The following is a 13,572-nucleotide window of genomic DNA, read 5'->3' as shown; positions in this document are numbered from 1 at the left end:
ATTCTTAAACTTCAAAGACGAAAAAGCAAATCCTATCCGTCCAATGCCATCCTCTCAAATCCAACGCTTCCTACTTCCCACGCCATCGATCTTCTCAGAGAAAAACCCACCAATCAGATCTCATCCGGTCACCTATATATCATAAATTCACCTCCGTGTTCTCCATCATCTTGGAAATCAAAATTCCTATGGCACCAAAGGCCGAGAAGAAGCCTGCTGAGAAAAAACCAGCGGAAGGCAAAAAAGCCGAGAAGGCACCAACCGAGAAAAAGCCCAGAGCCGAGAAGAAGCTCCCCAAGGAAGCCGGCGACAAGAAGAAGAAGCGACCAAAGAAGAGCGTCGAAACCTACAAGATCTACATCTTTAAGGTTCTGAAGCAAGTGCATCCTGATATCGGGATTTCGAGCAAGGCCATGGGGATTATGAACAGTTTCATTAATGACATTTTCGAGAAGCTTGCTCAGGAAGCTTCGAGGCTCGCTCGTTACAACAAGAAGCCCACAATTACATCTCGGGAGATTCAAACAGCTGTGAGGCTGGTTCTGCCCGGGGAGTTGGCTAAGCATGCTGTTTCTGAAGGGACTAAGGCTGTCACCAAGTTTACTAGTTCTTAGGTTTTGGAAATTATGATTTGGTTGTAAAGATTAGTAGCTTTTAAGGATGATTAATCGGTGGGTCTTTTGGTATTTCTTGAGCTCAAATTGAAGTCTTATTATCTTTTTAATTTTATTAGCCATTTATGTTACTTCTTAGCTTTGATTCATCTCTTTAAAATTTAAAGGAATTCTTATGTGTTGTACATACAAAATTTAGAGAAGTATTCGAGGAAACCCAAAATTTAGGTTTTGGGACTGACTGTTAGTGTTAATCGTTGTAGGTTTTGTTCTTATATGCGTCAATCGTTGGGACTGACTAAAGCCTACATAAATACAATAGAAAAAAAAGACGAAAATATTTAACAAAAATTATATTATATTTATGAAATTAATAAATAGCTTAAATTTGATTAAAATGATATCTATATCCAATAATATTTTTATTAATATTAAATAATTAAGAATAATAATATATCAAGAATAATGTCTTATAAATCTAATAAATAATTAAACTTTATTGAAACTAATTTTATTTGAAATAATATTATGCATATGTAATTAAATTTATTTACTGTATTAATTATTTTTAAAATAATAAAATTTTAATAAACAAAATTTAACAAATATTAGAATAATAAAACATCTTTGAAAATGAAATGATGAAGCAACTCTAAAAAGAAAAAAAAATAGCATATATGTAGGTAAAAGAAGAAAAGAAAATACAACTAGGGTTAATTGGAACAAAATACTTCCGTCTAAAATTTTAAGTCTATTACGATCAAACCTTTTAATGGCCAAAAAGTTAAAATGCATTCAAAGGTATAACAATAGTGCATTTGCACCAAAACCTGTAACAATCACGCCTCATTGGAGGCTGCTGGGCTCGGACAAAGCGTTAAAGATGGTAAATCCTTTACCACAAATGGTTTCATGGATTCCAGGCAAATCTTGCATTTGTCAGATGTTAGGAGTCTCTGTTTGGCTTCGCTGTCTTGTATTTCTTGAGAATTCTTTTCAAGTTCCTTTCTCAATGTTTTGTAATAGCCAGTTTTTCAGTAATGTCAATAATAGTAGTTTCGAAGCCACTAAATTTAACGAATAAGTTTGTAAATATTATTATTTAATATTTACGAGTCAAATGTGATTTTTAAAAAGGTTTTTAATTTGATAATTTGTGTTATATAAGTTATTTATTAAGTTCAAGTGGTTTTAGAAAATAAGGTATCGGGACCTTTTTTTAAAATTGAGCCGTAAATATTTTTATAAATATATACGGAGTGTCATTAAGGTGATATTAAAGTTTCATTAAGAAATTTTAACGTTTTAATGGTTAATTAATTAAAAGGATCAAATTAAAAAAGCGCATTCGAGACTCTATTCCAGTAAATCGGACTCTTAAATATTTATTAAAAATATTTACGAAGCTAGTTGTGTAGTTTATTACGTTTTGGTTAAGTGAATTTACTTGAATTAAAAGTAAATTAAGTATAAGGACTAAATTGCATATAAGGTGAACGTTGAATAATAAATTTAAAAAACTAATAAGACTAAAGAATTATGCCATTATTTCCTTTTGAGGCGATAGATTTTTTGTAAAATCATTATAAAACTTTAAGTTTATATATATTATAATATTTACTTAAGTATTAAGTATATATATTATATTATATTATAATAATATATAATAAAAAATAATGAATAAATAAAAGAAAGAAAGAAACGAAATAGAAAGAAAGAAAAAAAAAAAGAAAAAGAAAGAAAGGAAGGAGAAAGCCACGGTTTTAGGGGTTTAAATTGTTAAAAGTTTACTTGGTTAGTCAATTTAGTCTCTTTTCTTCTAATATTTATATTTTAGAATTCGTGTTAAATGCTACCCGACCTATGTCAAAATTTTAGAAATTATTATGTTTTTAAATATTGTTAATATTGAATAATTTTAGTATTAGGGATTAAATTGATAGATTTTAAGCTAGAAATGAAAAAGTATTAAATTGTAGAGCAAATTGTAAATTTTGACTAATAGGGACTAAATTATGAAAAATTCAAAATTTAGGGATTTAAGTGAAATTAGAGATTTAAATCTAGTTTAAAGTGAAAATTGAATGAAAATATAGAATTGATTGTGAAGAAATAAAATTAGTCTCGGTTTAGGGACTAATTTGGAATTTAGACAAATGTTGAGTAAAAATTGAAATATGCAATATGAAATTGAATTGTAGTGTATTGATGAATTTTAATTGTTTTAATTCCGTAGCTAACGTCATACTGGAATCCTTGACTAAAAAGGGGAAATATAAAGTTGACGAGAAATAGCTCAGAATTTCTGGTTTGTATTTCTATAATCCGAGTTTAGTTGTTAATTGTTATAATTCAATTTAATGTATATGGTAATTGTTGAGGTGAGAATTATTGTGTTTTGCAATTGAAATGGATTGATTTAGTATGTGATGAATTTATTAAATTTATATTGATTAAATTGGTATATATATATTGAATATATTGATTATTTGAATTGAAATGAATATTGGTTGTATTTGAAAAGTGAATTGAAACTCTATTAACTGTATTGGGCTGAGTCGAATATAGATGGCATGCCATAGGATTGCAAGAGTTCAGAAATTTCTTCGACTGCAAGTCGATGAGACATTGGGTGTCAATTTACTACTTCGGATTAATTCGATGAGGCATTGAGTGTCAATTTACTTCGGTTTAACCGATGAGGCACTAGGTGTCAAATTATTACTTCGAATTATCTGATGAGGCCTTGGGTGCCAAACTGGTGTGTTTTGGTTGGATCTGTGTATCCGTCCGAGTTCGAGTCGTGTTAATAGAGGTAAATGAGTAATAAAGTTTTATAATTGATATTGAAATGATATGGTATGAGAAATGGAAGTGAAATAGTGAATTGAAAATAGAATGTGAAATATGTTGCAAATTTATGGAATATATGAGTTATATACTCATGAAATGACTATGGAATGAATATTGAATGAATATTGCAATTGTATAATAAAATATGAAATAAATTGTGAAAAGCTATTTATATAGCAAGTATGAGAATTGAGATATTTGTTAAACAAATGAAATATGATATAGTTGTTGTAATAATTAAATATTAATATGTGTTTATATTTCAATTGTATATTTGTAATTTCTTCTCTTTAAATATTCGGATTATAGAAATACCACTGAGTTTATGCTCAGTGTACGGTTTTGTTTCCCGTGTGCAGGTTAGGTACTTAACTTTTGATCGTCAATTCAACATCCAACAAGATTCCGAACTCAAATGTGGTGATGTTTATCCATTGTGTCGGCATATACCTAGGGTGTCTAAATAATAGTTATTTTGTGGTTTGATTGTAAATGAGGTTATAAGTTTAATTTTGATTAGTTTTATACATATAAATATGTGTTTGTTTTTGAAGCCATATTATGACATGATAAATTGAACTAAATCTAGATAGGTGCATGTGAATTTAATTCTATGTTTAAGTACTCATGAACTAGGCAAAATTGATTTGGATTTGATATGTTTATAATTTGTATTAAAATGATGCTTTGATGACTTGTTTTGATGATATGTAATGTTTGAAATTTTTGTCTATTTGATCTGTAAACTTCGATAATGCTCCGTAATCCGATTCCGACGAGGGATACGAGTTGGGAGTGTTACATACCCTTAGACTTGCTACCCATTGTTCCAATTTATCTCGGTCCTGGCGAGCTTTGAGACTAAAGTAACCATGACCTATTGTGATCAAACCTTTCATGGAAAATTCGGCGTCAAATTCGACGCGTTTAGCATCCATGATTGGATGTCTCAACTTCCTTATAATCCCTTCATTCACATCTTGAAGGGACACGTCAACCATCTCTTTGATAGCAACACAAAAAAAAAACAAATATATTTTGAACAGTAAGACCACTCAATTTACATTTTGTCGTAATATCACCATGGTCGTTGAAAATATGTCGAGCAGTGGAGACCAGGGGCGACGGGATTTCGTATTTGTTAATGAAAGAATATGATAAACAGTAGAGAGAAATGATGAAAAATATTCTTTTGTTATTCAAAAATTCTTAACCTCTCAACTCACCAGATACCGTATATATAGGCATCCTTCTTTCTTAATATTTGCTCTCAACAATATAGCTGCATTAAACAAACTTAACAACTTTCTAACTACTTAATACTAACTGCTTAATATTCATCCATCTTCTCTCTAGGCAAAACCCTTAGACAACTCCTAAAATGAGCAAAATTTGATAGCGAAAGTGGTTTAGTGAGAACATCAGCGACTTGATCACACGCAGGAACTTCTCCTACTACTATTGAACCACTTGCAACCTTTTCACGAACGAAAAACAAATCTAACTCAACGTGCTTAAACTTGGAATGTAGAACAGGGTTAGCAGCAACCGCAACTGTACCGGAACTATCACACCAAACATTTGGTACATCTGAGGATTTAACATGCAATTCCTGAAGCAATGATAGCAACCATGTAACCTCACTAGTGACAGCAGCAAGACTCCTGTATTCCGCCTCAGCAGTAGATCGAGCAACAACTTGCTGTTTCTTAGAACACCATGACACAGGAGTATAACCGAAATACACACAATATCCAGTAGTGGATCTCCGATCATCAAAATCTAACCCCCAGTTTGCATCAGCATAACCAACTAAGGATAGACTAGTATTTGGACGAAATGCAATCCCAAATTCAAGCGTACCACCTAGATATCGCAATATGCGCTTTAAAGCAGTCATATGAATAGAGGTGGGACAATGCATAAACTGACATATGCGATTAACCGCATATGCCACATCAGGTCTCGTGAGTGCCACATACTGTAGTGCCCCAGCAAGACTCCTGTATTCAGTTGGGTCCGCTAAACATTGACCCTCATCTCGAGTCATAATATTAGAACTTATCATCGGTGTATTAACACTCTTCGCATTCTCCATCGAGCATCGAATAAGAATATCTCGGATATACTTCTTCTGACAAAGATGAAGGCATCCTGAGGAAGAACGAGTAACCTCCATTCCAAGAAAGTAATGAAGTTCGCCCATATCCTTAAGCGAAAACTCATTATTCAACAACTGAACAAACCAATCTATAACAGTGGACACATCCCCTGTAACAACAATATCATCAACATACACAAGAACATAGAGTGTTGAACCTGATTGAACCCTGACAAACAAAGAAGCATCAGACTTCGATACCGTAAACCCTACCGATATTAAAAACCCTTTAAGCTTCTCAAACCAGGCACGAGGAGCCTGACGAAGACCATAAAGCGCTTTCTTCAGACGACACACCAAAGGTCTACCATGAGAATCGAGCTGAACGTACCCAGGAGGCTGATGCATGAACACCTCAGTGTCAAGATCGCCATTTAGAAATGCATTATTCACATCCACTTGCCGAAGGGACCATCTCCGAGACACAGCAATAGACAAAATAACTCTGATAGTAGCTGGTTTTACCACCGGACTAAAAGTTTCCTTAAAATCACACCCTGGAACCTGCGAACAGCCTTTTGCAACTAAGCGAGCCTTATGTCGAGCAATAGTACCATCAGAATTCCTTTTGATTCTGAACAACCATTTGCACCCAATAATTTTACGATTAGACGGAGTAGGAACTAGCTCCCATGTAGAATTACGCATAAGAGCATCATACTCAGCTTGCGCAGCATCGCGCCACTCAACAATAGCCAGAGCTTCTTCAATCGTAGTTGGTTCAACAGCTTCAACATTTAAAACCTTAGGCTTGTAAACCCCGCTTTAGCTCGAGTGACCATTGGGTGAGTATTACCCATAGGTGGCCTACTACTTTGACTATCAGATGCCGATGAAACATCTGCAGATATTCTCATAGTAGACTGAGAGTGAGTATTATTATTACTTGATGATCCTGAGCCATGTACTGCTGGAAGGTCACTCAACTCAATCCCATCATCAGCTGACGAATCATGAGCTGGAGGATTACCCGACCTAGTCCCAACATCAGCTGAAGAATCATGAGACTGAGACTGCTCCAAATTAACATCTAATACAGGATCAGGAGACTGAGAATGCAACCCTTGTAAAGATGGTGTCATCATGCAAGGCTCAAGAGTTGAGTAATAAGACGGCCACACGAGAGGAACAATATTCGAACTAGTCTAACTGGTCGTCGATACAGACTTGTCTGGACTAGTCTCAGCAAACAGAAATCTCTGCTCATCAAATACCACATGTCTTGAAATTATAACCTTACCATCTGGTAAAAGACATTGATACCCCTTGTGACGAGGACTGTATCCCAAAAATGTAGACGGCTGAGATAGAAATTCCAACTTATGACTTACAAACGGACGTAAGTAAGGATAACAACAGCAACCAAACACTCTAAGATGATCATAGGTCGGATCATATCCATATAGTGCCTTAAACGGAGAACTTTCCTGAAGGATAACAGTAGGAAGTCGATTTATAAGATGTACTGCACAGCAAAACGCATACCCCCAGTATTCCATAGGCAAATTTGCGTGAGCCAACAATGCAATACCCACTTCAACAATGTGCCGATGTTTACGCTCAGCTACTCCATTTTGTTTTGAAGTATACGGACATGTCAGTCGATGTATGATTCCTTGATATTCTAAGACCGACGTAAACCCACGGTATTCGCCTCCCCAATCACTCTGGAACTGCTTAATAAACTTACCAAACTGTGTCTTAATTAATTGTTGAAACTGAGTGAAGCATTCTAGTGCTTGAGCTTTTTGACGTAAAAGATAAACCCAAGTAAAACGAGTACACATATCAATAAATGAAACATAATATCTTTTATCACCACATGCAACAGGTGCAGGACCCCAAAGATCAGACACGACCAACTCAAAAGGACGATATGTAGTGGTCGAAGGGGAGAAAGGCAATTTATGTGACCTACCTTTTTGACATGCAGTACATATACCATCCAAACTATATTTACTTGAAGCAACAGTACATTTATTTAAAACTGTTTTGACCACAGAATTTGATGGGTGGCCTAAACGATTATGCCATAATGGAAAAACATTATTATTTGAAACTGTATGTGGAACTTGTGAATGAGCAACAAATGGAGCAACCTTAGACGTAGTAGAGCCCATTGGCACAGAAAACTGATATAGTCTATCATGAACGCGGCCGTCAGCAATGTCTCCCAAGTCACCATATCCTTAATAACACAACGGTTAGGATGAAACTCAAAAAACACACCATTATCACGAGCAAACTGTGAGACGGATAAGAGGTTTTTCCGTATACTCGGCACAACTAAGACATTTGATAATCGTAATGACTTATACTGAGTAGGTAAAATAGCAGTACCAATTGACGAAATTACCGCAGAGTACCATCACCCATTAAAAGAGACGACTTACCTACATATGGCGTGACATCACGTAATGCTGACACATCACGACAAACATGATGACTTGCTCCCGAGTCAGGGTACCAGGTTGTGGTGCCACCGTGCATTGGAAGATACGAACCATCATCACCAGTACGAGATCCGAGTTGAGCAGTATTAACATGAGATTCCGACACTGAAGAATCAGTATAATCAGACGCATTTAGATCCCCTAGTCGAGGAAGCCCAATACACATATCTGACCCAGTATACACCCGAGCACGCGGTTTGGTCAATCGTACAACCCGATCAATCTCAATCGGTTCAGGCGAACCGGGATCAGCTTGATCAACTTGAACAAAATTTGAGGATGGAACACCATGCGGCCCAACGTTTGATTCAATATGTGGCCCAAGTGATGAGTGTGCAAACACAGGTCGACTATTTCCATCAACAAATTCTCTTGACTTAGAACCATTAAAACCATGCCCATCATTACTACCAAATTGACACACATTAGGCCTCTGAACATTGCCATAGAAGCGGCCAGATTCATTCTGCTCAGAACGCACATGTGGCACACGCACCAAACTATCATTTTGCATGCCAGCACACCAATTTTGACCATCAACATGCCTATTTTGACTAGCATAATTCCCTTGGCCATAGAAAGTCCTTTGACTTTTCGGATGAGGAACCCCATACTGTTCTTCATCATGTTGCGCAACCACACCAGAACTAGACCGCTCAACACCAGACGAACCCCCTTGATGCTCCACGGATGAGGTATTCGAGTCGCGATGATAACGATAGTAGCATTTCTATGCCACATGACCGAAGCGACTACAGATCTGGCATTGAACACGAGATCTGAACGTTCTGCCACGTCCACGCACCGGCGGACGACCCGCACGATTGGCTCCTTCAACCGACGGCGCATCTTCAATGAGGTTGGCATTCAAATGAACTTCCTGCAGCACTTGAGCTTGACGGCTCTCACAGTCAACCAACGCATCAACCAAACGTTGTAAAGACAGAATACCGGTCGACAATCCAGCGGAAGATATAACCGCCTCAAACTCCGACGGCAATCCCGCGAGAGTTATCTCAATTTTCTCTTCATCAGATATACGAGATCCAGATGCAGCTAACATAGCACACAACTCTTTAATTCTAGCAACATAAGCTTTAACAGAAAGAGTACCTTTCTTCAAAGAATGAAGTTCATGCCGGAACCGTGACTGTTTAGCACCAGTATCAGCGGCAAACACATTACTCGCCGTTGTCCATATGTCACACGCCGTGCATGTATCATCAAACGAAGATTGATGCGACGAACTGATGGTGGACAAAAGCCATGAAGTCAGCAGCCGGTCTTGTTGCGTAAACACCGCTTCGGCCGGATTTGGAGCACGAGATCCATCGGGCAAAGAAAGAAACCGTGACGGCGGAACAACCGTACCATCTAGAAAACCTGTAAGGCCATAGCCATCAACGATTAGTTTTACCTGTTTACGCCATTGGAGATATGTGTCGTCATCGAGTTTAACCACCTCATGCCGAGGAAACAGACTCGTGACATGATCACCGGCGAACGGACCAGAGCTCGGTTCACCAAACACAGAGTCAGAGGAAGCCATGATACAACAATCCAGAATCAAATGGCGAATGATACTATGAAAGAATATGATAAACAGTAGAGAGAAATGATGAAAAATATTCTTTTGTTATTCAAAAATTCTTAACCTCTCAACTCACCAGATACCGTATATATAGGCATCCTTCTTTCTTAATATTTGCTCTCAACAATATAGCTGCATTAAACAAACTTAACAACTTTCTAACTGCTTAATACTAACTGCTTAATAGTTAACCCTTTTCGGCGCCCCTCCTAATAAATCCCCAAAGCTATTGGTGGCCAAGTCGCTCAACAAGCCCATCAGAGTACTGCATGTTTGGGGCTATCCCACGGACGGTGGTAAAGAAATTTAGATTAATTCCACGCTGATCTGGCACCTGAGATATTAATATAAGTCAGACAAAACAGACAGGAAATTAACATACTGAATCCGAGAAACAAAATGGAAAAAAGCAAGTTCTGTAACGCAGTAGCCCTACATTGTCAAAGTCGCTTATCAAGTCCAATAGCTGCGATCCTTTTTTCTCCTGCAGGTTGGATATCTATATGATGTCAAGTGTGCAAACCCATAATGGCCAATTACGGCCAAGAATATTAGGAGAGAAAGAGGCAAAAGATTAGTTATACTTTTTTATCATCTATTTTGAGTTTGGATAGGTGGTGTCAATGACAGAGTCAGGATATTAATTGGAGGAAAACTAAAATTAGAATTATTATGTAACAGTTTATTTAAATATATAAACAATCGATTCAAAAGAAGCAATATTCTAACATCACAATCGATTTAAGCATATAAAAAAATATATTCAAAAGAAGCAATATTCTAACAATTAAGACGAAATAACTATCATTTGACTCGGTTAATCATTTTTTATTCCGTTTTCATAAAAATGCTTACTACTTCACAAGCTATTATTTGACATAATTTTAAACAAAGTGGCCGATGTTTTCTTCTTCCCCTTGAAATTTGGAGGAAAAATGATAAAGAAATTTTTTCCTTTTCTTGTTAAGCACCAATATGAAGAAGAAAGATGATAAAAGTCTCTTCATCTTTTCTTTTCTTTTTATATATATATATATATATATTATTATATTACTTATAAAATATTATTATGTTAAAGTAAACTATTAAATAAACATTAATTTATTATTATTTAATAAAATATCATTCAAAAGTCATTATGGGTAATTTAGCTTATTCAATAAGATTTTCTCTTTGTTTTTATCAAGAATAAAATTTTTAATATTATTTTTAATCCTATAAAAATATTGGAGGGGCCTACTTATTTTTTTTAGGAGGGCTATAATATATATACAAAGGGGAAGATTGCAAAAATCTTAAATCTTTGGGGGCCTACTTATATTTTTGGGAGGGCAATAGTGTAAATTTACAAAGGATTAAATTGAAAAAACTTAAACTTTGAGGGGCCATGGCCTCCCTGGGCCTTAACATGGCTCCGCCACTGAGTGGAGCGTTTATTGCGGTAAGTGCAAAAACTGCAGTGATGACGGTGAGATTAAACACTATAGTGTGAGATGAAAAATAAGCTAAACCTAACGCAATGTAGCCAACTCTCATCCAAACCTACCATCCATCTAGGGCCCACATAGGACTGCTTGCACGAAGTAAAAATCGGTTGGCTTGGGAATCTACAGAAGCACTTCTTTCTCACAAACAAGACGGAGAATAACTTTAGGAACATGCTTTTCACCTTACATATGTGTATTGAATATTAATGACGTACATGGACTGAATGTGTGTGTAATCAATGTGTAACCCGATTATGACGTATGGAAGAATAAGTGTGAGGACATATAGGGCAAGAGAAACATACCAGTGGACTACCAGGAGATGCCTGAAATGATTCAACTTCCTTTTGGCTAACCATTTGCTTCTGCTTTTCCCACTGCAACTCCATTTTTTTAATCCTATTTTTTGCGGGTTCGGTTTCATCAATTCCCTTCAACTTATGTAATTCGTCCACCATTCCCTTCACCTTGTCCACTATGAACTCTTCTTCATTAATCTCCAAGATAGATTTTATCTGATTTAGTTTATTGTAATCAGCTTCCAGTTTCTCAATTCCTCCATTCTTGGTCTCCAATTCCTTCTCATTCACATTAAAAATCATAAATCTCTACATCAGTCAAACTCACAGGAAACTTAATATAATGTAGAGAAAATTACAGCCCGTGAAATACCTTATATTTGTCCAACATGAACTTCATTTTATCAATTCCTTCATACCTGGACACCATTTGCTGTAGTGGACGAAGCTCGGTTCCAATTAATTGCTGGAACCTATCGAAATCGACCTCTTTTTTACAGAGTCTAGGTAACTCAGACTCGATTTGGTCGATCCCTCCACATCTTGATACTCTTTTCTCTAGGTCTTTCAGCTTTTCACACTCCATCTTCATTTTCAAAAGACCAAAAAATAAAAAAAGAAAACGTCACTAATACGAAAGCAACAGAGATATTTAAGAAGGATTCAAATTTACCTTACGGGCCGTCCGATACTTCTTATCATTCTCTCTTTTCTTCTGTTTTTGAGCTTGCTCCGCTTCTGTGAGTTGGGGACCCTTTCGCTTCTTTTCATTGCAACCTCTAGATGATGTTCCCCCTTGGCTATTGGCGTTTCCCAATGGTGGCATCCTTGCTTCATCATCCTTGTGAATTCGTCCATTTGACGCTTGACCAGCATGATCCAAGTCCTTTGGATCTGGTTCAATACAGACAACTCCGCCTTCAACGTCTCTTTGAGAGTTGTCACGAGAATTAAACTGCTGTGACAACTCGTTAGGGTTAGTGTTTGCTACCCCATCTGGAAACGACGGCACGGGTACCATTATAGATGCTGCCCAAGTTGGAAACGTGTCGTCATGCTGCAATATTTCAAGGCTTGGTCCGTTATTGATGAACGAGTGATCATCAAAAAGTCCTCTAGGGAACTGTTGGTACCGTTCAAAGCCAAACGGCGACGTGTCTGAAGGGAAAATATTCCAACTCTGACTTTCCGTGTGTCCCATGGAACCGGCCTCCACCTCAAAGCACGACGCCGGCGACTGATAAAAAGCAGCAGCTACTGCGTAGCAGTTGGAAAAAACAAGTTGAGTTGCTAACTAAAGAAAGCTGTAGGACTATAAGAGATGAAAGGTAGACAGAACAATTTTAGGACCGAATGAAATTTTTTATTTGCCGGGCCGCGGCCATGCCAGCTAAAATCTCCTCTGTGTGACCATAATATATTTATTACCATCTTCTTTTTAAACAGTAATATTAACATATTAATGCCGAAAGCTCAGTTATACCTACGGCTTTTTTGACGTGTGTGATGTATCTGAGTGCGCGAGTTCTATTAATTGGGAAGTCGTCTGAGTTTTGAATGTTAAACCCGTTTAATTAAAATGGCTTTTGTTCTGGATAATAGCATCCATCATTTCCTTGTACTGCATCGTATATAAATATTAGTAGTCTTATCTTTCTGTTCCCCCTACTCCAGAATGGAAAAAAGGCACATTATGGTTTCTTTTTTCTTTTTTTTTCTGATTTAGTTCTCATGTAATGTAGCAGTGAAACAAAGTAGAATGATTTAGTTACTACATTATGTAGGTGAAGAGAAAAGGTGTAAATTTTATGACGTTAAAATAAATAAGATTTTAAGTGATTTTTCTACGTCGGCGACCATTTTTTTTAATGCCAAGGGATTGGGTTTCATTTCAAGCCGTAGTTATTGACTTGGTCAATGGTCTTTGTCTTTTTTTTTTATAAAACTAACCTAAAAATATTAATTAATTATAAAAATTACTTATTTTTTAATAAAATACGTAAATAACTGAAAATTTACAGTAAAAACTCTTTTGTCCTTTAGTGTATGATTCACATAAAAGACTCTTTTCCTAAAACAACAAAAGAAGAGCAGAAATAGTAATTTATACTAAT

At 36.2% G+C, this 13,572-nt stretch overlaps 2 protein-coding genes across 4 annotated transcripts; one reads left to right on the top strand and one right to left on the bottom strand.

The window, feature by feature from the left end:
• Positions 1 to 155: 155 nt before the first annotated feature.
• Positions 156 to 745, top strand: LOC105768952 (histone H2B). Its single transcript, XM_012589255.2, has one exon. It carries the CDS (start codon positions 189 to 191, stop codon positions 612 to 614), a length of 426 nt encoding a protein of 141 aa, XP_012444709.1. The 5' UTR covers positions 156 to 188; the 3' UTR covers positions 615 to 745.
• A 6,822-nt stretch (positions 746 to 7,567) lies between these two features.
• Positions 7,568 to 12,871, bottom strand: LOC105768949 (uncharacterized). 3 transcript variants are annotated; one of them, XM_052630106.1, is made up of 5 exons: positions 12,132 to 12,867; positions 11,832 to 12,044; positions 11,465 to 11,737; positions 10,109 to 10,171; positions 7,568 to 10,006 (listed from the first exon to the last, which is right to left on the bottom strand). In XM_052630106.1, exons 1-5 carry the CDS (start codon positions 12,657 to 12,659, stop codon positions 9,899 to 9,901), a joined length of 1,185 nt encoding a protein of 394 aa, XP_052486066.1. In that variant the 5' UTR covers positions 12,660 to 12,867; the 3' UTR covers positions 7,568 to 9,898. The 3 variants fall into 3 exon arrangements, with proteins under 3 accessions (XP_052486066.1, XP_012444704.1, XP_052486067.1); XM_012589250.2 differs by having other exon boundaries at positions 10,109 to 10,156; positions 12,132 to 12,863; XM_052630107.1 differs by lacking the exons at positions 7,568 to 10,006; positions 10,109 to 10,171 and adding an exon at positions 10,818 to 11,293 and having other exon boundaries at positions 12,132 to 12,871.
• Between the last annotated feature and the right edge of the window lie 701 nt (positions 12,872 to 13,572).

Source organism: Gossypium raimondii, chromosome 5, assembly GCF_025698545.1.
Source record: "Gossypium raimondii isolate GPD5lz chromosome 5, ASM2569854v1, whole genome shotgun sequence".
Lineage (NCBI taxonomy): Eukaryota > Viridiplantae > Streptophyta > Magnoliopsida > Malvales > Malvaceae > Gossypium > Gossypium raimondii.
This window is presented reverse-complemented; position numbering and strand designations above follow the sequence as displayed.